General features: G+C 44.5%; 1 protein-coding gene across 2 annotated transcripts in view; it reads left to right on the top strand.

Moving 5' to 3' along the window:
- Positions 1 to 771: 771 nt before the first annotated feature.
- Positions 772 to 25,917, top strand: part of Fam234a (family with sequence similarity 234 member A) — a 28,867-nt gene continuing 3,721 nt past the window's right edge. The window contains exons 1-5 of one of the 2 annotated variants that reach the window (XM_004652112.2): positions 772 to 910; positions 16,724 to 17,020; positions 21,861 to 21,977; positions 22,276 to 22,467; positions 25,478 to 25,608. In XM_004652112.2, the coding sequence (XP_004652169.2) occupies positions 16,756 to 17,020; positions 21,861 to 21,977; positions 22,276 to 22,467; positions 25,478 to 25,608 (705 nt within the window). In that variant the 5' untranslated portion in view covers positions 772 to 910; positions 16,724 to 16,755. The remainder of the gene's footprint in view (positions 911 to 16,723; positions 17,021 to 21,860; positions 21,978 to 22,275; positions 22,468 to 25,477; positions 25,609 to 25,917) is intronic. The other variant, XM_045161218.1, reaches the window with a different exon arrangement.

Raw genomic sequence — 25,917 nt, 5'->3', positions numbered from 1 at the left:
TTTCAGGGGGAAGTAAATACAATGGTCAATATGCACAATAAATGATCTGCAGCCAGATTAATAACCCTGGAAGCAAAAATGAACCTCTAAACAAACAAAAAAAGGGGCTGGAGAGACGGCGGTTAAAGCACTTGCCTGCAAATGACCAAGGTTCAATTTCCCAGGACCCATGTAAGCCAGATACACGAGGTGGCTCACGTGTCTGGAGTTTGTTTACAGCGGCTGGATGACCTGGCGTGCCCATTCTCTTTCTGTTTCTCTACCTGCCTCTTTCTCTCCCTCTCAAATAAATAAGTAAATAATAAATAAATAAATGAAATTAGCCGTACATGGTGGTGCACGCCTTTAATATCAGCATTTGGGAGAAGAGGTAGGAGGATCGCTGTGAGTTCCAAGCCACCCTGACACTACACAGTTCCAGGTTAGCCTTGGCTAGAGTGAGACACTCCTCCAAAAGCCCCCCCCCCAAAAAAAGAACCTTCGAGATTCTCTTTTATGTCGGACGAGTGACGTCACTCTTCCTGGTCTCCCTGGACCGAGGCGCGCAGCATGAGGCCCAAGCTAAACAGTGCGAAGAGCCCCAGAGGCGCTGCCCGCGTGCAAGTGGGCTGCAGTCCAAGACTTCTCGGCGTACACTCCCGGTGCCTACCAGCTGACGTAGGCTGCAGCAGGCCTGAAGGGAATAGACTGGGAGGGACCGGCCGCGGGGGCGGGGGCGGGGCCGGCGGCGAAGGTCGGCCTGGGGGCGTGGCACGCAGCTGCCTCGGGGGCGGGGCGGGCCTCCCGGCGGGCCGCAGTCTCTGCTGGGTGTCCTCGGCGGCGTCTCGGGAATGTGGATCGCAGTCTGAGCTGGCCGTAGGGGTGCTGGATCTCGCGGACGCGTCCGTGAGCCCGTCAGGAGCCAGCTGAGGTAACACGCCCGCGCCCCCTCGTGCTGGTCGGTTGCGGCTGGGTGCGAGCGCCGGGAACCTGCGGGGCCTGGGGCGGGTCGGGCGCGAGGCGGAGGCCTGAGAACGCGAGCGCGCGCGGTGCACGGTTCCCGCCGCCCCGCGAGGTGCGGGGTCTAGGGCGGGACCTGGCCGCGGAACACCTGCGCCTCGTGGGGATTTTGGGATGACATGCTCAAGGCGGACGCGTGCTCCGCCTGGTGCGGTCCTTGAGCTCCAGTCCTAGCTGACTTGCGTGCTTTGGGCTCCAAGGGCAAAAGATCCGTGAGAGTCTGTGTCACCGAGGGACAAGCCCCAGGAGCAGAAAGACGGGCCGAGGCAAGATGAAGTCAAAAGTGGTGATGGGGAATGTCTTTATCTTTACTTACAACTCTTCTTTCTTTCTCCTTCCCTCACTCCTAATTTTCCAGCTGTTCTTCCTTTTCTTTTCTGGTGTTTTTTAGACACAGTCTCACCCTGTAGTCAAAGCTGGCCTTGAACTTGAAGTAGTCCTTTAGTCTCAGCCTCCCAAATGCCGAGATTATAGGTGTGCACCACCACACCCAGCTATTGGCTGTTGCTTCTGTGTGTGTTGGCTTTTTTTTTTCACCCAGGCTCCTGCTTCCATTTCCTTTTTGTGTTACTTATCTGTTCCTGTGTAACAACACAAAGTTTGGTAGTGGATTAAACAACCTTTATGCTGGGAGTGGTAAATCTGTTTGGTAATCCCAGTAATTGTCAGGCTGAGGCTTGAGAACTGGTGAGTTTGAGGCTCTTAGAAAACCAAAAAATAAAATAAAATAAGTAAAACAGCCTTTGTGATTCAACAGTTTCTATGGGTTGGGAATTATCTGTGGTCTACTCTGTAGGTGACTAGCGATGGTTCTCACAGGCAGGAAGATCTAAGTCAAATATGGTTGCCTCAACATAGCCAGTAGCTGGAGTCCTCTCTGCTCATGGACTTTTCCCAAGGGTCTGCTGTCCTAAAGTAGTGGAGTCTCTCATTGACCTGGAATGTGCCAATTAGGCTAGATTGGCTGTCATTAAGCTTCCATGTACCTATCTCCCATCTCCCTCTGTTGGCATTATAAGCATATGAAACCATACCTATGTTTTTTTATGTAGTTTCTAGGATTTGAATTTGTGTCCCATGCCAGCAAGGCAGACAAGCACTTTACTCACTGTTGCCACAGCTCTGAACATATTTATTTATTTACTTATTTTTCAAGGCACGGTCTCACTTTAGCCCAGGCTGACTTGGAACTCACTCTGTAGCCCCAGATTGGCCTTGAACTCACAGTGATCCTTCTACTTCAATCTCCCAATTCCTGGGATTACAGTCACCACTCCCGACTTTAAAATATTTTATTATTAAAAAAAAATCTAGGGGCTGGAGAGATGGTTTAGTGATTAAGGCACTTGCCTGCGAAGCCTAAGGACCTGTGCTTTACAGTCCAGATCCTACATAAGCCAGCCACATGTGTTTGAAATTTGATTGCAGTAGCTGGAGTAGTCCTTGGCGTGCCAATTCTCATTCTCATCCTCTCATATTAAAAAAATAATAATAATCTACCCAGGCATAGTAGTGCAGGTGGTAAAGGTAGGAGCATCACCATGAATTTGAGGCCACCCTGAGAATTTCAGGTCAGCCTGGGCTAGAGTGAAACCCTATCTACAAAGACAAAAAAGAAAAAAATTCTGGGTTGGAAAGATGGTTCAGTGGTTAAAGGTGCTTGCATGCAAAGCTTCACAACCCTACTGCCCATGTAAATCCAGATGCACAAAATGGTACATGGGTTTGGAGTTTGTGGTGTCCAGAGGCCTTGATATATCCATACTCTCTGTCTGCCTTTCTCCCCCACTCAAATATTTTAAAAATTATTTATGCTGGGTATGGTGGTGCACATCTTTAGTCCCAGCACTTGGGAGGCAGAGGTAGGAGAATTGATGTGAATTCAAGGCCATGCCCTGAGACATAGTGAATTCCAGATCAGCCTGACCTAGAGTGAGACCCTACCTCGGAAAACCAAAAAAAACAAAAAAACAAAAAAAACATTTATTTATGTGTATACGGGTGTGTCAGGGTCTCTTGCTGTTGCAAAAGGAATGCCAGATGCTTGTGTCCCTTCTTGCATTTAGCTTTACAAGAATCCCAGGAAATTGAAACCAGACTGGCAGGCTTTGCAAGCAAGCATCTTTACTGCTAAGTTATCTTTCCAGCCCCTAGGACATACTTTAAAATCACCATACCAGGCTGAAGAGATGGCTTAGCAGTTAAGCACTTGCCTGTGAAGCCTAAGGACCCCAGTTTGAGGCTCGATTCTCCAGGACCCACATTAGCCAGATGCACAAGGGGGCACATGTGTCTGAAGTTCGTTTGCAGTGGCTAGAGGCCCTGGCGCGCCCATTCTCTCTGTATATTTGCCTCTTTCTGTCTGTCACTCTCAAATAACACATAAAAAATAAGCAAAAACTTAAAAAATAAATTAAAAAAAATCCCACCATACCATTGACCACTCTGGGAAAGAGTGGCTAGCTCCTGCAACTGCCGCTGTAGTTCTGCACCTAACATTCACTCTGGCCTTAATTGCTGTCACTTAGACTGACTAGTCACTTAGGCCTGGGTAAGGGGCCTTTCCAAAGGTGGGGAACGGTCCAGCCCAGGAGAACCATTCTGAACACACATGGGAAAGTGGATTTCCCTGAGGATAATCAGAGTGGTCTTACTAGAGAGAAGGCATGGGTGTCATCACATATGTTTACACCGTCTGTTTCTACTTGGTACTTAAAGTTACCTGCTCCTGTAAGCTGTGGAGTACAAGAAAAGTGACAAACTCACTAGTAAATGATGAAAAGCTGATGAGCATTGCAAGGATTGAACATTTATTCACACATGCACAGGCTTATGCTTATTTACTGCCAGGCACCATAGTGATTTGTTGGGGTGGGGGTGGCAGTAGAAACAAATGTGTGCCCTTCAGTTCCTTGAATTCTCTGGTAAGAGAGCTCAGAGCAGTGTGAGGGTAACACTCTAAGCTGAAGGGGTATGAGGCATCAAGAAAGTGTCGTGGTGAATGTCAGACATGAGTGGATTTTGAGGTACATTTAAGAGTGAGTAGAGGAAGGGCTGGAGAGATGGTTTAGCGGTTAAGCGCTTGCCTGTGAAGCCTAAGGACCCCGGTTCGAGGCTCGATCCCCTAGGACCCACGTTAGCCAGATACACAAGGGGGTGCACATGTCTGGAGTTCATTTGCAGTGGCTGGAAGCCCTGCCATACCCATTCTCTCTTTCTCTCTCACTCTTAGCCTCTCTCTGTCTGTCACTGTCAAATAAATAAATAAAAATAAACAAAAAAAATTAAAAAAAAAAAAGAGTGAGTAGAGGAAGATGGCAGAGAAGGAGGGCGGATGAAGAGGCCAGTGTGAAGTACAAATGGTGGAAATGGGACTTGGGGAAGGATGATACTTGAGAGACAGCTCAGGTCTTTTCACTCCTGGATTTTGCCTAACTAAGGTGTTGGCTTTGTTGTGAAGCAGTGAGTCATTCCAGAACCTGAAGAGGAGTAACATGACCAGATGACATTTTAGGAAGATTTGAGAGGGCTCCAGAAGTCCCTGTGAGAGGTTCTAAAACATAACTTAAGCAGTGGCCATCAAAAAGATAGACCAGGAACTTGAAAAGTGGCTCAGCAGTTAAAGGCATTTGCTGGCAAAGCATTTAGGCCAGAGTTCAGTTTCCCAGCTACCCAAATATGTAAAGCCAGATGTGTGTTCCTTTATAGTGGCAAGAGGCCCTGGTGTATGTACACACACACATGCAAGCAAATAAATTTTAAAAATTAAAGGACTGGGGGAGAGATGGTTTAGCAGTCAAGGCACTTGCCTGCAAAGCCTAAGGACCCAGGATTGATTCCCCAGTATTCACGTGAAGCCAGATGCACAAAGTGGCACATGCATCTGGAGTTCATTTGCAGTGGCTGGAAACCCTGGGGTGCCAATTTTCTATCTGCCTCTTTCTCTTTCTCTGTCATAAATGAATACACACATACATACATCTATTTTTTTTTCGAGGTAGGGTTTCACTCTAGTTCAGGCTGACCTGGAATTTACTATGTAGTCTCAGGGTGGCCTCGAACTCATGGCGATCCTCCTATCTCTGCCTCCCAAGTGCTGGGATTAAAGGCGTGCGCCCCACTCCTGGCTATAAAAATATTCTTTAAAAATTAAAGAATTGAGGATTAGAAAGGTGGTTCAGTGATCAAAGGTGCTTGCTTGCAAAGCCTTCTGGCCTGGGTTAAATTCCCCAGTACAGCGGGGTGTTGGTGGTGCATGCCTTTAATCCCAGCACTCGGGAGGTAAAGGTAAGAGGATTGTCATAAATTTGAGGCCACCCTGAGGCTACATAGTGAATTCCAGGGCAGCCTGAGCTAGAGTGAGACTCTACTTTGAAAAACGAAAAAAAAAAAAAAAATCCCAGTTCCCAAGTAAAGCCAGATGCACAAAGTGTCACATGTATCTGGAGTTCATGTATTAGCAAGAAGTCCTAACTTGCCCATTTAATTCATTCTTTCTCTGTTTGCAAATAAAAGTTGTTTTGTTTTTTTTTTTAAGTTTTTCAAGGTATAGTCTCATTCTATCCCAGGCTCATGTGGAATTCATTGTGTAGTCTCTGGGTGTCTTGGAACTCATGGCAATCTTCCTACTTCTGCTTCTATCTCTGCTGGGATTAAAGGAGTATGCCACCATGTCTGGCAAAAGTATTTCTTAAAAATGATCCAAGGTCTTTGCATGGTAGCCTCAAAAACAAAAGCAAAGAAACAAATAATTGATGAAGTATGGGCTAGAGCAATACCCTACCTTGAACAACAACAAAAACAAAAAGCAACAAAAAATAGTGAAGAAAAAAATAATGAAGTTAATTGATGCTTATTTTACAGATCTAATAAAAAATGATTAAATTGGCCAGATGTGGTGGCATATGCCTTTAATCCCAGCACTCAGGAGGCAGAGGTAGGAGGATTGATGTGAATTCAAGGCCACCCTGAAACTACATAGTGAATTCCAGGTCAGCCTGGGATAGATTGAGAACGCACCTAGAGAGAAAAAAAAAAAAGCAAAACCGTTCACCCTTAACATTTAGACAAAAAGGAGTAACACTATTTGTGGAGGAATCTCAGGAAATTGTCTGCCCTGTAATTCAGGGAAAAAGTTCCACAGACAAATCTACAAAAGAATCCTTGACCCCTCCGAGACACAAAATGGCCTGGATATCCATGACTTCACAGTGCCTGACACTACCTACACAAGACCATCATAATAGGAACAGATCATGACATCAAAATAAGAGAGACTGATTGAGAGGGGGAGAGGATATGATGGAGAATGGAGTTTCATAGGGGAAAGTTGGGGGGGCATTACCATGGGATATTTTTTATAATCATGAAAGTTGGTAATAAAAAAAATTGGAAACAAAAAAGAATCCTTGAAATAATTGTTCATCTGAGTTGAGTATGGCTGTGTGTGTGTTCTGATATTTTTGCCTTTGTCAGGGAGCCATGACCTTAAAATCTGTTCTCTGAGAAATGATTGTAAGCTTGTTCTTTGTCTTGAGTTTATTCTTGTTGAAGAGAAGAGTTGTTCACTGTAAACAACTGAACACTGTAGCTGTCCTTGACTGACATCTGTTTGGCTCAGCTAGAAAACCCAGTACTGCCTGGTTGGTGGTTGTGGGCGGCTTCCTCAAATTCTCATGTTAAGAGCCAAAATGCATAGGCCAGTCTCGGTAGTAATACAGGCCTTGTAATATGAAAGACATTCTTTTTATTTTGCTTTTGTCAAACAAGAGCTCAATATGTAGCCCAGGCTAGCTTTGAACTTGCAGTAATCCTCCTGTCTCAGTGTCCCATATGCTGGGATTACAGGCATGTGTCACCGGGTTGAGCTGCAAGTGGATATTTTTTGTTGTTGTTGCTGGGGGGGGGGGGAATGGTGTTGAGGTAGGCTCTCACTCTAGGCCAGGCTGACCTACTAAAAACTCAGTCTGTAGTCCCACACTGTCATCGAATTTATAGTGATCCTCTCTCCTACCTCTGCCTCTTGAGTGCTGGGATTAAAAGTATGCAACATTATGCCTTGCATGCTCAATTTTTCAATCCATTTGCAAAGTCAGTTTATATAACTTAAAGAACACACAGACACACACACATACACACATATATATAATGAGTTGGGTGTGATGGCATATGCCTTTACTCCCAGCGCTCAGGAGGCAGAAGTAGGAGAATCGTTGAGAGTTAAAGGCCATCCTGAGACTACATAGTGAGTTCCAGGTCAGCCTGAATTAGAGTGAGACTCTACCTTGAAAAACCAGAAAAAAAAAAAAAATCTGTTACCTTGATGTTGACAAATGTTAGTAGTACCCTAAGACTTGTACTTCCCACATAGCTTCCCATCCTACCCCCACCCCAGGTAGGGTCTCACTCTAGCCCAGGCTGACCTCAGTAATCCTCCTATCTCTGCAATTCTGCCACCACACCTGACTTTGTTTTGTTTTTTGAGGTAGGGTCTCACTCTAGCTTAGGGTGACTTGGAATTCACTATGTATGTACTCTCAAGGTAGCCTTGAACACATGGCGATCCTCCTACCTTTGCCTCCCAAATGCTGGGATTAAAGGTGTGAAACACCATGCCTGGCCTGACTTTTAAAAATATATATTGTTTGTTTATTTCAGAGAGAAAGAGAATAGAGCTGGGTATGGTGGCACCCACCTTTAGTCCCAGCACTTGGGAGGCAGAGGTAGGAGTATCCCCATGAGTTCGAGGCCACCCTAAGATTACATAGTGAATTCCAGGTCAGCCTGGGCTAAAGGGAGACCTTATCTTGAACAACCAAATAAAAAAAACAAAAAACAGTGATAGAGAGAAAGAATAGGTGTGTGTGTGAGGGCCTCTAACCACTGCAAACATACTCCAGATGCATGATGCACCACTTTGTGCATCTGGGAAATCAAACCCAGGTCCTTAGGCTTGGCAGACAAGCACCTAACAGCTGAACCATTTCTCCAGCCCCCCCCCCTTTTTTATGTTTTGTTGATTAGTTTTGTGCTCAGTGAATACAGTCAATTTGGTACTATTGTTAGGCTCATCCATGTCCTACCCCCTCCCCTGGCCCCTCCTTGTTGAGGTATATGGGTCCTGCATTCTGGAGTTAGCTCATAATTATGGGTAAGATAAATGTCTGCATATCATGACCCAACGTGTGGCTCTGACATTCTTTCCGCCCCCTCTCCCACAAAATTTCCCTGAGCCACGTTGGGTTCATTTCAGGTGCCCCCCCCCTTTCTTTAAAGTTATTTTTATTTATTTGAGAGAGAGAAGAGGCAGATAGAGAGAAAGGAGGATTCCTAGTGCTGGTATTGAAGGAGTGTGCTACCATGCCCAGCTCCCCACCCATCTTTTCTGAAGCAAGGCATTAAAGCCTGTGTGGAAAGGCCATGTTTCCCTTAGGGGTTTTAGCTGTCACTATGGTCTCTGGCCTAAGTGAGCCTTAGTGAACTGTATTTAGGGCTGTCATTATGGATAAGTTAGTTATGCTGTATCATTTTTCCGCACTCTGGAAAGGAAAATGATTACAATGGGTAGTTTACAGAAAGCCAGTAATTATTTTGAAATAATTGCCACAAGCCAGGGGTTTGGCCTTAAACTTCTTCCAGTTTGGCCCCCAAATCACCACAAAACTCCATTATTACCAATATTCTTCCAAAAGTAGGCAAACAAAACAAAAAGTTCTTGTCTTTGGAACAAAATAGCCTTATAATAAGGTGGCTTTGAGGCATTGGCCTGGGAGGCCAGAGGGAAGTTGGTTCTTCCTCTTGAACTTGTACAAACCTTTGACCCTCCCCACCTCTTCTAGCCAAAGGGTTTTCTTTTTTTTTTTTTTAATTTACATTTTGTTTTGAATTTATTATGCATTCAAAAGGCTTTTTTTTTTTTCAAGGTAGGGTCTCACTCTGGCCCAGGCTGACCTGGAATTCACTATGGAGTTTCAGGGTGGCCTCAAACTCATGGCAATCCTCCTACCTCTGCCTCCCGAGTGCTGGGATTAAAGGCATGCGCCACCACGCCCGGCTGCATTCAAAAGATTTTGCAAACATAGTTAAGAGCTGTTTTGCATCCACACTGTGCCTGGGGAATTTCATGATTGGAGGCATTATCTAACATAGAATGTTAATGGGTACAGAGAGTGCAGTTAACCAGGCGCTGAACTGACCTCTTCAGTCCGCCAGTTTTTTACATGCTTCCTTCATTTATGTGCATGTCTGACTGTACAAACTTTCACCATAGTTCAAACTCATGACTAGAATCACAGTCAAGGTGCCAACCTGCTTCTCCAGGCAGACGTACTCCCCTACACCTTACCTCTCATTCCTGACTGTGAAGGATGAATTCTCACTGTCCTGTCTATCCCTTATATACTGTTGCAGACTTCCAGTGGTGTTCATGTGGTTTGATTTTAGAAACACAGCTCAGGTGGTAATTCTGAGGAAAATTAGCACTGAATATAATTTATTGTCATTTCCTGAGTATGAGGGAGCTGGCATCTCCGTCTGGCTCAGGTGTTTATGTTATTTATTTAGTTGAGAGAAAGAGAGAGTTAAAGAAAGAAGCAGATAGAGAAAATTGTGTACCAGGGCCTCTAGCCACTGCAAACAAACTCTAGATGCATGTGCTATCATGTGCATCTGGCTTTATGTGGGGACTAAGGAACCAAATTTGGGTCCTTTGGCTTTACTAGCAAGTGCCTTAACTACTAAGACATCTTTCCAGTCCTCAGGTGTGTTCCCCCCACCGCCACTGCTGCCACCTCAGGTACATTTTCTTTCTTTCTTTTTTTTAATTATTTATTTATTTATTTATTTGAGAGCGACAGACACACAGAGAGAAAGACAGATAGAGGGAGAGAGAGAGAATGGGCACGCCAGGGCTTCCAGCCACTGTAAACGAACTCCAGACGCGTGCGCCCCCTTGTGCATCTGGCTAACGTGGGACCTGGGGAACCGAGCCTCCAACCGGGGTCCTTAGGCTTCACAGGCAAGTGTTTAACCGCTAAGCCATCTCTCCAGCCCCTCAGGTACATTTTCATGATAAATGACAGCATTCGATTTTGGGCTCTGCCCTTCTTTCATATTTGTTTCTTCTTTTCTGCCAGAAGAGAAACCTCTAAAAAAAGATCTCAGTGCCCAACATGGTGACACACAGCTTTAATCCCAGCACTTGGAGGAGGAGAGTTTAGATCTCCAGAGCCCACATAAAACCAGACACAGTAATGCAAGCATGTATAATCCCAGCATGCCTAAGACAAGGTGGGCAGTGTAGACAGGAAGAATCCACAGAAGTTTTCAGGCCAGCTGTGTTGGAGAATTGTAGCCGTGAACCTCCCTTAAGCAAGGTGGAAGTCGAGGATCAACACCCAAAGTTGTCCTCTAACCTCCACACATGCTGCAGAGGTAGCACGTGTACGCCTGCACTGACCCACATGAACACACAAAAAACCTAGACCTGTTTAGCCAACCTTTGTCCTGAGGAAGGACTTGGCCTTTGAGCATGACTGGCAGTGAAATGTGAAAAGGCCTGGGTGTTCACATGGCTCACCAGCAGAGTTAGGAAACCCAGGAATAACATGATCCTTTATGTAGGAACTTCACTTGTAATAGCTCAAAGTAGAAACTACTCAGTTATACTTGCATTCATGTTTGGACAAGCCTTGACATCCACACCATTCAAGCTGCTTACTCCTAAAAGGGACACCTGCATTATAGAGTAGATAAAGCCAACTTCAGAGTTCACTTAATGTGATTCCACTTTATAGATCATTCTCAAAAGACAAAATTCTAGGACTGGAGAGCATGGTTAAGACACTTGCTTGCAAAGCCTAAGGACCCTGGTTTGATTCCCAGTACCCATGTAAAGCCAGATGCACAAGGTGAAGCATGCATCTGGCATTCATTTGCAGTGGCTAGAAGCTTGGTGCACCCATTCTCTCTTCTTCTTTCTCTTAAATAAATAATAAAGTGTATATATATATATATATGTGTGTGTGTGTGTGTGTGTGTGTGTGTGTGTTATATATATATATATATATATATATATATATATATATGTTTTTTTTTTTAAAGACGGGCTTCTAAAAGTGAAAGGATCAGGAATTCTAGGCCAACTTAGGCTACATGAGACCCCCACTTCATATAAATAAGTAGCTGGGCATGGTGGTGCATGTCTTTGATCCCAGCACTGGGTAGAAAGACATGGTAGGATTGCTATGAGTTTGAGGGCAGCCTGGGCTAGAGTGAGACCCTACCTTGAAACAAATTCAATAACAAAAATAAAAATACCTAAGTATATAATAATTAAAATTAAATAAAGATGACTTGCAGCCTTTATTTCTTTAGGAAATATCCTATTTGTTGAAAAACACCTCATATACAATGATTTATTTGAATTGATTCAATAATTGCTTAAACTCTTTTTTTTTTTTTTTTCAAGGTAGGGTTTCACTGTAGCCCAGGCTGACCTGGAATTCACTATGTAGTCTCAGGGTGGCCTCAAACTTACAGTGATCCTCCTACCTCTGCCTCCCGAGTCCTGGACTAAAGGTGTGCGCTACTATGGATGGTGAAATTTATGCTTTTGAAACATTTCAAATGTTCCTTCCTTGGGTTTGTGGTGGGTGATGAGGAAAGAGCTCTCTTGTTTCCAGCTCCTGTCTTCACCTGTGGGCCCCACTGTTGTCCTGCTGCCAGGTGTAGTTGCTGACTTTTCCCCTTGTTCCCTTTTCCACACAGCCCTCCCACCCCTTAATGAGGTGCTTGGCATGACTCACTGTTTGATTTTCCTTGTGTTCAACTCATTACCTTTGATAGGAATGCCTGTCCTGATAATGAAAACTCATGCCCCAGTACTAAGGAGAGTGCACACAGATTTTTAAGTTTTTTTTTTGTTTTTTTTTTTCCCTCAAGGTAGGGTCTTACTGTAGCCTAGGCTGACCTGGAATTCATTATGTAGTCTCAGGGTGGACTCAAACTCATGGCGGTCCTCCTGCCTCTGCCTCCCAAGTGCTGGGATTAAAGGCATGAGCCACCACACCTGGCTTAAGTTTTTTGTTTTTGTTTTTTAAAATTTATTTTCAAGGAGAGGGAGAGAAAAAATGAATAAATGAATGAATGGGCACCCAGGGCTTCTAGCCACTGCAGATGAATTCCATATGCATGTACCACTTAGTGTATTTTAGTACATCAGGCTTTACGTGGGCACCGGGGATTCGAACCCAGGTCGTTAGACTTTGCAAGCAACCGCCCTAACTGAGCCATCTCCCCAACCCTTGATTTAGTTTTTTTTTAATACTTTATTTATTTATTTATTTGAGAGAGAGAGAGGCAGATAGAAAGAAAGAGAGAATGGGTGCACCAGGGCCTTTATCCACTGCAAACAAACTCCAAACACATATGTCCCCTTGTGCATCTGTCTTACTTGGGTCCTGGGGAATTGAACTGGAGTCCTTAGGCTTCACAGGCAAATACCTTAGCTGCTAAGCCATTTCACCAGCCAGGTGTTTTTTTTTTTTTTTTTTTTTGGTGGGACGGTAAAAGACAACATGGAAGCACATGACTATGATCCCAGTACTGAGGAAAGTGTGAGTTTAAGGCCAGCCTGGGCTGTATAGTGAGACACTACCTTAATTAAAAAAAAAAAAAAAAAAAAAAAAAGAGTCATCACATTTACAGTATTTTGCAAACACATTTTCACATCCCAAATGGGAACTCTACACATACTCCTTACTGTCCATCTTCCACCCCTGCAACCACTGATCTGCTTTGTGCTCTATGGACTGGCTCTTCTACTTCATGTAAGTAGAGCCATACCATATGTAACCTTTTGTGTCTGGGTTATTTGGCTATATGATGTTTTCTAGTTTCTTTCTTTTCTCTCTCCCCCAGGCCAGGTAGAGTCTCACTGTAGCCCAGACTGATCTGGAACTCATCTGTAGTTCCAGGTTGGGCTTAAATTTAGAGTTATCCTCCTACCTCTGCCTCCAGAGTACTGGGATTAAGGGCATGAACCACCAAGCCCAGCCCTTGTTTCCTTATTTACTTATTTGCAAGCAGAGATGGATAGAGGGAAGAGAACTGAGAGAATGGACACAAAAGGGCCTCCAGTTACTGCAAGCAAACTCCAGACACATGTGCCATGTTGTACATCTGTCTTTACGTGGGTACTGGGGAATCAAACCTAGGACATAAGGCTTTGCAGGCAAGCTTCTTAACCACTGGTTCATCTCTCCAGGTCTTTTTTATTTTTTTTTAAAAATATTTTATTTATTTAATTATTGGAGAGAGGGAGAGGTAAATAGAGAGAATGGGCATGCCATGGCCTCCAGTTACTGCAAATGAATTCTGGATGCATTTGCTACCTGCTACCTGTGTGTCTGGCTTTATGATGGTTCTGGAGAATCAAACCTGGTAAGTTCCTTAACCGCCGAGCCATCTCTCCAGTCCTTGTTTTTTGTTTTTTGTTTTGTTTTGTTTTGTTTTGTTTTCTGAGGTAGGGTCTCACTCTAGTCCAGGCTGACCTGAAATTCACTCTTTATTCTCAGGGTGGCCTCAAACTCATGGCAATCCTCCTACCTCTGCCTCTCGAGTGCTGGGATTAAAGGACTGCACCACCATGCCCGGCTCCTTGTTTTTTTTTTTTTTAATATTTTAATTTATTTGTGAGCAGAGAGAGAAGAAAAGAGAAAGAGAATAGGCATTCCAGGACCTCTTGCTGCTGCCATTAAAAAAAATATATTCATATTAACTCATCTGAAATATCTGTTGCATTTAAATGCTTATTAATGTAAATGTCTGAACAAATCTAGTTATTTAGTTAGTTAGTTGAGACAGAGAGAAGAGAGAGAGAGAGCGAGTGAGTGAGAATGGGTGCATCAGGGCCTCTAGCCACTGCAAATGAACTCCAGACACATGTGCCACCATGTCCTCTTGGCTTACATGGGACCTGGAGACTCAAACCTGGGTCCTTAGGCTTCTCAGGCAAACACCTTAATTGGTAAGCCATCCCTCCAGCCTTCCATTTATTTTATTTATTTATTAGTTTTTTTGTTTTTCAAGGTATGGTGTCACTCTGTCCCAGGCTGACCTGGAATTCATTATACAGTCTCAGGGTTGAACTCATGGTGATCCTCCTACCTCTGCCTCTCAACTGCTGGGATTAAAGGTTTGTGCCACCACACTTAGTGGTTAAGGTGTTTGCCTGCAAAGCCAAAGGACTCAGTTTTGATTCCCTATGACCCATGTTTGCCAGATGCACAAAGAGACACACATGTCTGGATTTCATCTGCAGTGGCTGGAGGCCCTGACATGCCCATTCTCTCTTTCTCTCCCTCCTCTGTCAAATAAAAAATAAATATTAAAAAATAATTAAAATAAAATTAGAGAGAGGCAGATCATCAGGCTTTTTTTGTTTGTTTTGAATAGCTTTTTGGGTTTTATTGAAATCTTACATGAACAAGAAATTGGAAATACAATCACATCAAAGAACAAATTGTCACAGCTTTGACGTTTAAGCCAAACATTTTGTAGGGCAGATTTTAAAAAGGTGTGAAGTTATAACAATTTAAAAACACAGTTAACCTACTTCTAGGAATGCAAAACGTACAATCATAGGTTATTTTCAATACAAGAAAACTTAAATTTGTTTACTTTTATTACTTAAAACTACTAAGACAGTGCTGGAGAGATGGCTTAGCGGTTAAGCGCTTGCCTGTGAAGCCTAAGGACCCCGGTTCAAGGCTCGGTTCCCCAGGTCCCACGTTAACCAGATGCACAAGGGGGTGCACGCATCTGGAGTTCATTTGCAGAGGCTGGAAGCCCTGGCGCGCCCATTCTTTCTCTCCCTCTATCTATCTTTCTCTCTGTGTCTGTCGCTCTCAAATAAAAAAAAAATTAAAAAAAAGCTACTAAGACAAAGAACTAGCTTGTATTTTATTTACAGCATACTTCATACTCCTATGTAATCTATCCCAAATCCAAAAAACAGAAAAAGAAAAAGAAACTGTCCAAACCAAAGGTTCTGCAAAATCATGATTTAACAACTTGTTCTGAAGCTAAAATGAAGCCTGAATCGATAAAAGCATTGTGACCTTATAAGGCTTTTCAAGCAAGCACCTTTAACCATTTTTGAGCCAACTACCCAGCCCCACTTAAGAGTCTTTAAGCTTGTGTTCTGTATGAGTGTTGGCTTCACAGAACTGTCACCCAGGTCTCCTTGCTCATTTGTGCTGGAGGTTGTTGAGGTGTGCCTGGCAGATGGTCAAAGTGGGACTTGGTTAATGAGTAATGAGAATGGGTTTTAGTGATGATTTTTGGCCACTGTGTGCTCAGGTAAGCAGGTAGAGGCGCTGATGTTATCTAGGAGTAGAGAATTTTCTAGCTAATGCTTCTTCTTTTTAAAATTTTTTTTTTGTTTATTTTTATTTATTTATTTGAGAGCTACAGACAGAGATAAAGAGGTAGATAGACAGAGAGAATGGGCACTCCAGGGCTTCCAGCCACTGCAAAGGAACTCCAGACATGTTCGCCCCCTTGTGCATCTGGCTAACGTGGGTCCTGGGGAATTGATCCTTGAACTGGGGTCCTTAGGCTTCATAGGCAAGTGCTTAACCGCTAATCCATCTCTCCAGCCCTAGCTAGTGGTTCTTCTACACAACCAATTTGCCTTTTTCTTTTCTTTTGGTTTTTCGAGGTAGGGTCTCATAGCTCAGGCTGACCTGGAATTCACTCTGTAGTCTCAGAGTGGCCTTGAACTCACAGCAATCCTACCAAGTGCTGGGATTTAAGGTATGCACCACCATGCCCAGCTTTGCCCTTTTTCTGTTACATTGTAGCCTACTTGTGTAGACTATGCTAACACTTCAACCATTAATTATCTCAAACATTTATCAAGTCAAACATTCACAGTGGCTTTTTTGTTTATTTCATTTATTTGAGAGAGGGTGTGCGTGCATGTGTGTTGGGTGCATTATTCTTGCTTCTGCAAACAAATGCCTCTCCAGCTTTATATAGGGGGTCAGAGCATTGAACCTGGGACTGGAGGCTTTTCAAGGAAGTACCTTTGCTGTGCCATCTTCTTAGAACTACAAAGTAAGACCTTGTCTCAACCCCCCCCCAAACAAAATTAAATTAATAAACTCGGGCTGGGTGTGGTGGCACATACCTTTAGTCTCAGCACTTGGAAGGCAGAGGTAAGAGGATCACCCATGAGTTCAAGGCCACCCTGAGACTGTGAGTGAATTCTAGATCAGCCTGGGCTAGAGTGAGACCCTACCTCAAAAACCAAAAATAAATAAATAAATAATATAAAAAAAAGGTGGTGGGGGGGACTGGAGAGTTGGCTCAGTGCTTAAGGCGCTTGCCTGCAAAGACTAATTAATGACCAGGGTTCCTTTCCCCAGTACCCACATAAAGCCAGATGCACAAAATGGCATATGCATGTGGAGTTCACTTGCACTGGCTATATACCCCACTGTGCCTATTGTATCTGTCTCCCTCTCCTTGCAAATAAATAAATGAAACAGAACAGAACAAAACAAAACAAAAACAATTAGAAAGCAAGCTGGGTGTGGTGGCCTTACCTGGGAAAAACTAAAAAAAAAAAAAAAAAAAAAAAAAAATTAGCAAACAATAGAATTTACCTTTTGCCCTAGCTCTCCGCAGGCCCTAACCAACCACCTCTTATCTTACACAGTGACCCAGAGTTAAGCTTGGAATGTGCGCATAATGATGGACAAGGACTTAGAAGCTGAAATTCACCCTTTGAAGCATGAAGGCAGAAAGTCACAGGAAAATCTGGGAAACACGTTGAAAAGTGAAGATAACTTAAAAATCAAGCCTCCACCATCCCGGCTCTCCCGATGCCGAACAGTGGCATTTTTTCTTTCATTGTTTATCTGCCTTTTTGTGGTGTTTATTGTTTCCTTCATCATCCCATGCCCAGACCAATCACTGTCACAGAGAATGTGGAGGATCCACTACAATGCCTCAGGTGAGCGTGCAGGCCTGAGCAGACCTGGAATTCACTGTGTAGTCTCAGGATGACCTTGAACTCATAGCAGTCTTCCTACCTCTGCCTCCTGAGTGCTGGGATTAAAGGTGTGGGCCACCATACCTAGCTGCTTTGACAGTGAGGCAACCCTCAGGAGCTGCCAGTTCTACCTCTGTGCTTTTAGGTGCTACCAAGCATCCTCTGAAAAGCACCGCCATGGTTGGGTAAATGAGCAAAAATAGTTTAGCCAGGTGTGGTGGCACCTGCCTTTAATCCTAGCACTTGGGAGGCTGAGATAGGATTGCTGTGAGTTTGAGGCCATCCTGAGATGGTCACATAGTGAATTCCAGATCAGCCTGGGTTAGAGACTCTACCTTGAAACCTGTCCCTTCCCCCCACCTGCCAAAAAAAAAAAATAGTTTGGTTATGTCAAAACAATTTAGCCTGGTGCGGTAGCTCATACTTATTTATTTATTTAAGTTTTTATTTACTTATTTGAGAGCGACATAGAGAAAGAGGCAGACAGAGAGAGAATGGGTGCACCAGGGCTTCCGGCCACTGCAAACAAACTCTAGACACGTGCGCCCCCTTGTGCATCTGGCTAACGTGGGTCCTGGGGAACCGAGCCTCGAACTGGGGTCCTTACGCTTCATAGGCAAGTGCTTAACCGCTAAGCCATCTCTCCAGCCCCCCTTATTTATTTTTTAAGTAGGATTTCACTGTAGTCCGGGACTCACTCTGTAGAACTCACTCTGTAGCACTGGGCTTGGGCTTTGAACTCATGGTGATTCTCCTACCTCAACCTTTCACATACCCAGCACACAGAAGTTTTTTTTTTTTTTTTTTTTTTTTTTAAATTTTTTTTATTTATTTATTTGAGAGCGACAGACACAGAGAGAAAGACAGATAGAAGGGGAGAGAAAGAATGGGCGCGCCAGGGCTTCCAGCCTCTGCAAACGAACTCCAGACGCATGCGCCCCCTTGTGCATCTGGCTAACGTGGGACCTGGGGAACCGAGCCTCGAACCGGGATCCTTTGGCTTCACAGGCAGGCGCTTAACCGCTAAGCCATCTCTCCAGCCCTGTTTTTTTTTTTTTTAAGGTAGGTTTTCACTTTAACCCTGGCTGGCCTTGAACTCACAGTGTTCCTCCTACCTCTGCCTCCAAAGTGCTGGAGTTAAAGGTATGTACCACCATGCCTTACAGAAGGTTTTTGTTTGTTTGTTTTTGTTTTTAAATTTTATTTATTTATTTGAGAGGGAGAAAAAGAGACAAGAGAGAAAATGTGATTGAATGGGCCTTCCAGGGCCTCTAGCCACTGCAAATGAACTCCAGACACATGTTCCACCTTGTGCATCTGTCTTATAAGGGTCCTAGGAAATTGAACCTGGGTCCTTTGGCTTTGCAAGCAAATGCCTTAACCAACTAAGCCATCTCTCCAGCCCAGAAGTTTTATTTATTTATTTATCTTATTTTTTAGAGTTCTGGCATTATTTTTAATTTAATTTATTTATTTGAGAGAGATGCAGAGAGAGAGTGGGCATGTCGAGGCCTTTAACTACTGCAAAGGAACTCCAGATGAATGTACCACCTTGTGCATCTGCCTTATGTGAGTACTGGGGCAGCAAACCTGGGTCCTTAGGCTTTGCAGGCAAGTGCCTTAACCACTAAGCCATCTCTCCAGCCCCCAGAAGTTAGTTAGTTAGTTAGTTAGTTAGTTTCTTTCTCTCTCTCTCTCTCTCTCTTTCTTTCTTTCTTTCTTTCTTTCGAGAGTCAGAGAGAGAGAGAGGGACTGACACAGAGAGAATGGGCACGCTAGGACCTCCAGCCACTGCAAACAAATTCCAGATGCAAGTGCCACCTTGTGTACCTGGCTTACTTAGATCCTGAGGAATTGAACCTGGGTACTTTGGCTTTGCAGGCAAATACCTTAACCACTAAGTCATCTCTCCAGCCCAGAAATTTTTAATTTTAATAAAATCAAGTTCATTTTTCTTTTGTTATTCACACATATCAGAGAAATGCTGTGAAGATTTTTTCCTTCCCTGTGTTTTCTTCCATGTGTATTGTAGTTTTAGCTCTTTGCTTAGGTCTCTAATCCAGTTTGAGGTCTCAAATAAGATACAGGTTCCATTTCATTCTTGGGTTAGTGATTTGAAGGCATAGAGTTCATCATTTGAGTCTTTGAATGAAAGGAAGCAGTAGGTTCTTACGTGGATGGAGTGGGACTGGTTGCTCTAGTTTGATTCTTTCTTCTACAAGTGCTTAAGTTATTTGTTTATTTTCCAGGCAGAGTCTCACTCTAGCCAAGGACAACCTGGAACTCACACTGTAGATCCAGGCTAGGCTTGATCCTTCTACCTCATCTTCCCAAGTGTTGAAGTCAAAGATGTGTACCACTATGCCTGGCTGGCTTTTTGTTATTATTATTATTATTTGTTTATTTTACTTTTTTTTTTCTTCTTTTAAAAAATATTTTATTATTTATTTGAGAGCAACAGACAGAGAAAGAAAGAGGGAGATAGAGAGAGAATGGACATGCCAGGGTCTCCAGCCACTGCAAATGAACTCCAGGTGCGTGCATCTGGCTTACGTGGGTCCTGGGGAATACAAGCCTCAAAATGGGCTCTGTAGGCTTCAGCGCTTAACTGCTAAGCCATCTCTCCACCCGTTGTTTTTTTTGTTTTTTTTTTTTGTTTTTTTCAAGGTAGGGTTTCATTCTAGTCCAGGCGGGCTGACCTGAAAATCACTATGTAGTCTCAGGTTGGCCTCAAACTCACAGTGAATCCTCCTACCACCTCTGCCTCCCAAGTGTTGGGATTACAGGTTTGTGCCACCACACATGGCTTTGTTTTGTGTTTTAATTTTGTTTTTGTTTTTGTTTTTGTTTTTGTTTTTGTTTTTGTTTTTCAGGGTAGGATCTCACTCTGGTCCAGGCTGACCTGGGATTTACTATGCAGTCTCAGGATGGCGTCGAACTCATGGTGATCCTCCTACCTCTGCCTTCCGAGAGCTGGGATTAAAACACTACCACACCTGGCTTTAAAATGTTATTTATTTATTTTTTTGCAAGCAGAGAGAGAAGAGAGATACAGAGAGAATGGGCACACCAGGGCCTTTAGCCCTGCAAATGAACTCCAGATGCATGAGCCACTGTGCATCTGGATTTATGTGAGTACTGGGGAATTGAACCCAGGTTGTTAGACATTGCAGGCAAGTACCTTAACCACTCAGCAATCTCTTCAGCTCTGTTCTGCTTTTTTTTTTTTTTAATTTTTTGTTGTTTATTCTTATTTACTTGAGATTTACTTGAGAGTGACAGAAAGAGAAAGAGGTAGAGAGAGAGAGAAAATGCATGCGCCAGGCTTCCAGCCACTGTGACCTCCAGACATGTGTGCCCTTGTGCATCTGGCTAACGTGGGTCCTGGGGAATCAAGCCTTTGAACCAGGGTCCTTAGGCTTCACAGGCAAGTACTTTACCACTAAGCCATCTCTCCAGCCCTACTTTATTTATTTGAGGAGAGAAAGAATATGGGTTCACTATGGCCTCTAGCCACTGCAAATGAATTCCAGATGCATGCACCACCGTGTGTACCTGGCTATATGTGAGTACTGGGGAATCAAACCCAGGTTGTTAGGCATTGCAAACAAGTACCTTACCCACTGAGCCATCTCTCCAGCCCCTACTCTTTTTTTTTTTTTTTTTGAGGTGGGGTCTCACTGTAGCTCAGGCTTACCTGGAATTCACTATGAAGTCTCAGGGTGGCCTTGAACTCAAAGCGATCCTCCTACCTCTGCCTACCAAGTGCTGAGATTAAAGGCGTGCCCCACCATGCCTGGCTTTTTTTTTTTTTAATGTATTTTATTTATTTGAGAGAGAAAGAGCTATAGAGACAGAGAGAGAGAAAGTGAGCATGCCAGGGCCTCCAGCCACTGCAAATGAACTTCGGATGCATGCACCACCTTGTGCATCTGGCTTATGTGTGTCCTAGGGAATCAAACCGGGGTCCTTCGGCTTCGTAGGCAAATGCCTTAACCACTAAGCCATCTTCTCCAGCCTCTGTTCTGCTTTTTTTAAGTAGACAGATTTTCATATAGTCCAGGCTGTCCTCAAATTCCCTATGTAGCTAGATATGACCTTGAACTTCTAATCCTGCCACTACTTCCCCAGTACGGGGATTATGTCATGTACCAGATTTTATGTTTAGCTGGGCTGAGAACTGATCATAGAAGTTTTTGCTTGCTAGGCAAACACTCTACCAACTGAGCTGCATCTCTAGCTCATTTTTTTCTTTTTCTTTTTTCTTTTTTTTTCAAGGAAGGGTCTTGCTCTAGCCCAGGCTGACCTGGAATTCATTATGTGGTCTCAGGATAGCCTCAAACTCATGATAGTCCTATCTCTGCATCCTGAGTGCTGGGATTAAAGGTGTGTGCCACCATGCCCAGTTGGATCACATGTTTGTAACATCAAGATGTCTTGGTGTTCCATCCTGAGGTGCCCTTGGGGGGCTGAAATAGGAGGATTGCAAGTTTGAAGCCAATCTGGGCTACATACAAGACCCTGTCTCAAAAACTAAGCTAAGATTAAATGGAAAACAGAAAAACACCTGATGGTATCTTCTCATCCTCTTGTTCATAAAGGGTTCCTATGTTTCTGAAGAGGGTGGCAAATTGTTCATCCTGGTGAGGAAGAGCTTGCTCTTATTGGGGTGACCTTACAGTGACAAATTCCACAGTGGGAGTCCCCTCTCCCAGAGCAGAGAAATGGGTAGTGTTAGAATTGACCTTCCCATAAGACAGACACAGCCCATGGAGCATAGTCCTACTGCTTTCTTTTTCAGTCACCTATGACTTTCTGGCTGTGGAAGACATAAACAAGGACCGGATCCAAGATGTTCTTTTTCTTTATAAAAATACCGACAGCAGTGACAATGTCACCAGGTCCTGTACTGATGAAGGTAGTTCATCTCTTGTCTGAAGGCAGCCAGGACTGCCCTTGGGAAGAGGGGTCTTTGTTCTGGCTTACCTTCTCACTTGGGGGCTGTGACTGGATGGAGGGGATTTGGGAACCACCCCATCATCCCTTCCTCTAGATGGACTGGGAAGAGGCTAGGTGCCAGTTGCCTTGTGCTGCCTAGGTCTCAAGGGAGCAATGAGATGGGCCTGGGCTTATGGCTGGGACACAGCATGTGGGAGACAGAAGCTGGCAAAACATAGGATGAGCCTGACCAAGTGGCTGCTGGATCTGTCCTGCAGGTTTTTCCATACCCTGCACCTTTGTGGCTGCTGTGTCAGGAGCCAACGGCAGTGTGCTCTGGGAGAAGCCTGTGGCCCAAGATGTGGCCCTTGTGGAGTGTGCCGTACGTCAGCCATCGGACAGCAAGGCGTCCTCTGCTTGCATCCTCGTGGGAAGACTAGGTTCTTTCATCGCAGTGGACTTGTTCACAGGCAGGCTGCACAGTGGGGGTTCTTGGCTGGGAGTTCTCGCTGTGGAGGGATCAGCCCTGGCTCTCCCCTGAGAGTGGTTGACTGGGTGGGAACCTTCCAGGTGAAAGCACAACTACTTGGAAGTCACATGTGTCAGTGTTCTTAGGGGCTCTAGTGTATCACATTTGTGTCTTGTCACCCGCAGTGTATATCTTGTTGTTGGCTGGCCAAGGTGGCCAGTATCCCCTACATAGATAGGGTAGCAAGGAATGAAGAGGAAGGGCATGGTGGCTAGCTGCTTGGAGAGGGTGTTGGTGTTTCTATACTCCAGCACAAGTCTTGGAGCCTTAATATAACAGGCTAGATGTGAGGGCCAGAAGAGAAAACGCATGGTGGTAAAGTGACTTGGGAACGGACCCTGCCACCTGACCAAAACCATACTTACTCCATGCCTAAACTTTGTGAATGTTGGTGGGTGTTTTTGTTTTGTTTTGTTTTGTTTGTTTTTTGTAAGCAAGCATCTTTAACCGCTGAGCCATATGTTGGTGGTTCCCCCCTCCCCTCTCTTTGGTTTCTTTATGTTGCTAGTGATGAAACTTGGTTCCTTGCACATGGTAGCCAAGATTGTATTTGGTGAGTATTTTTGTTGGTGGTGTTTGAGATAGGTCTCATCATTTATAGCCCAGGCTGGCCCCAACCCCATGATCCTCCTATTTCAGCCTACTGAAGCCTGGAATCACAGCTAAAGTTGTAGTTGTTGTAGGACTTGGAGAAAAAGAAAGAGCAGGCTAGAGATGAAATATTTTGAGAATCAAGTAATCACCCCACAAAAAAAGTGTGAATGGATTCTTGTTTGGGTAGGAAGCATCCTGCTTGGAACATGCCCCTTTTGGGGCCCAGCAGAGGCTGTGGGTCTCAAGCTGTAGACCTCACCTGTCTCATTGGCCAGGGCTGGTCTAGAGCTGCCCTTGCTCAGGGCTGGGAACAAGAAGCATAGATAAGAGACATGGCAGCCCAAACAGCAGTCCCAGGTTTCCAGAAAGAGAATTCTACTTTTTTTTTTTTTTTTTGCAATTCCTATATACGTGCACAGCATAGTCTCATTGCAAATGAACACCAATATTTGTGCCTTTTTTTTTTTTTTTTTTTTTGGTTTTTCGAGGTAGGGTCTCACTGTAGCCCAGGCTGACCTGAAATTCACTATGTAGTCTCAGGGTGGCCTCGAACTCTCGGCGATCCTCCTACCTCTGCCTCCCGAATGCTGGGATTAAAGGCGTGCGCCACCACGCCTGGCATTTGTGCCATTTTTGCATCTAGTTTTACCTAGGTTTTAGGAAATTGAACCCAGGCCAGCAGGCTTTGCAAACAAGTACCTTTAACTGCTGAGCTATCTAACCAGTCTGATTCTGCTCTTTTTAAGAAAATTTGTCGCCGGGCGTGGTGGCGCACGCCTTTAATCCCAGCACTCGGGAGGCAGAGGTAGGAGGATTGCCGAGAGTTCGAGGCCACCCTGAGACTACATAGTGAATTCCAGGTCAGCCTGAGCCAGAGTGAGACCCTAACTCGAAAAACCAAAAAAAAAAAAAAAAAAAAAATTTGTCTATTGGAGAGGGAGAGAGCGAGAAAGAGACGGATATGTATAAAGAGAATGGGCATGCCAGCGCCCTAGCCACTGCAAATGAACTCCAGACACATGTGCCATCTGGTTTATGTGGGTCCTGGGAAATCAAACCTGGGTCCTTTGGCTTTGCAAGTAAGCTGTTAAGCCATCTCTCTAGTCCAATTCTGCCCTTTGTTTTTGTTTTCTCCTTGTAATCTCAAGGTGTCCTCAAACACATGGTTGTCATCCTACCTCTGCCTCCCCAGTGCTAGGATTAAAGGTGTGCACTACAATGTCTGGCTAATTCTGCCTTTAAAAATATATTTATTTATTTATTTTATTGGATAGAGAGAAAGAAAGAGGCAGATAGAGAATGAGCGTACCAGGGCCTCCATCCACTGCAAACCAACTCCAGATGCATGCACCACCTTGTACATCTGGCTTAGGTGGGTACTAGCGAGTCAAACCTGGGTCCTTCCTTAGGCTTAGCAGACAAGCACCTTAACTGCTAAGCCATCTCTCCACCCCTAATTTGCCTTTTTTTTTTCTTTTTTTTTTTTTTTTGGTTTTTTGAGTTAGAGTCTCACTATAGCTCAGGTTGACTTGGAATTTATTATGTAGTCTCTGGGTGGCCTTGAACTCACAGTGATCCTCCTACTTCTGTCTCCCTAGTGCTGGGATTAAAGGTGTGTGCCACCACACCTGGCTCTAATTCTCTCTTTTTAAAGTTTTGCTCTTTTATTTGTTTGCTTGTTTTTATTGTTTTTTTTTTTTTTTTCGAGGTAGGGTCTCACTCTGGCTCAGGCTGACCTGGAATTCACTATGTAGTCTCAGGGTGGCCTCGAACTCTCGGCAATCCTCCTACCTCTGCCTCCCGAGTGCTGGGATTAAAGGCGTGCGCCACCACGCCCGGCGTTGTTTTTATTGTTTTGAGACAATGTATGTATGGTCTTGAGCTCTGTGTGTAGCTGAGAATGACCTTGAAATTCTGATCCTCCTGCCTCCACCTCCTGAGTACTGGGATTATAGATGTTCCACCATGTACTTTTTTATGCAGTGCAGTTCTGGGGATCAAACCAGGGCTTTGCATGAAAGGGAAGTATTCCACCAACTGAGCTACATTCCCAGCCCTTTCCAGCCTTTTTTTTTTTTTTTTTTTTGAATAAGATCTTGCTATGTAGCCAATTTGCCAAGAGCTAGAATTACAGGTTTGAGCCATCATGCCCAGCTACTTATACCATTTTTTATGTGGCCTTCAAATCTCTTTACCTGGGCATGTTGTATGTCTGTTCTTCAGGCCCGCTCACACAGATTCCTGTTTCTGAGTGTGCAGCAGGCCTCGGGTCTGGAGGATGGCCTCCATGAGTGTCTTTGATGTGGTTGCTGAGAAGAGGATTTGGAGCCCTGTATAGTGACTGTGCTTGGTTTCAGGGGAAACCTTGTGGAGCTGCCCCAGCACCATTGGTGGGAATGCCTCCATCCTGAGCCCTTTGCTCCAAGTGCCTGACATTGATGGTGACAGCACCCCAGATCTGCTGATTCTCACTCGGGAGGGACAGGAGGTGATCAACACAATTCTTCAAGTCCTCTAGGCCCACTCCTCATATGGCCCCTTCTCTCCCTCCTCATCTACTTCCACACAGAGACACATTGCTTGTGACTGACCTCCCACCAGGGAATTCCTCCAGGTGTCCTTGTATGTCAAGGTGGCTCCATCTCTATAGACAGCTTGCAGGCCTTGACCAGGAGCAACAGAATATCTGTAGATCAGAATATCTCTGCACTGCCAAGAGGTTGGGGATAAGCTGCAGGCCCACAGCTGCCCTGCCTCCAAGGCAGGCCATGTACCATGCTCCTGATGGGTCCCTCAC

The sequence above is a fragment of the Jaculus jaculus genome, chromosome 11 (assembly GCF_020740685.1).
Source record: "Jaculus jaculus isolate mJacJac1 chromosome 11, mJacJac1.mat.Y.cur, whole genome shotgun sequence".
Lineage (NCBI taxonomy): Eukaryota > Metazoa > Chordata > Mammalia > Rodentia > Dipodidae > Jaculus > Jaculus jaculus.
This window is presented reverse-complemented; position numbering and strand designations above follow the sequence as displayed.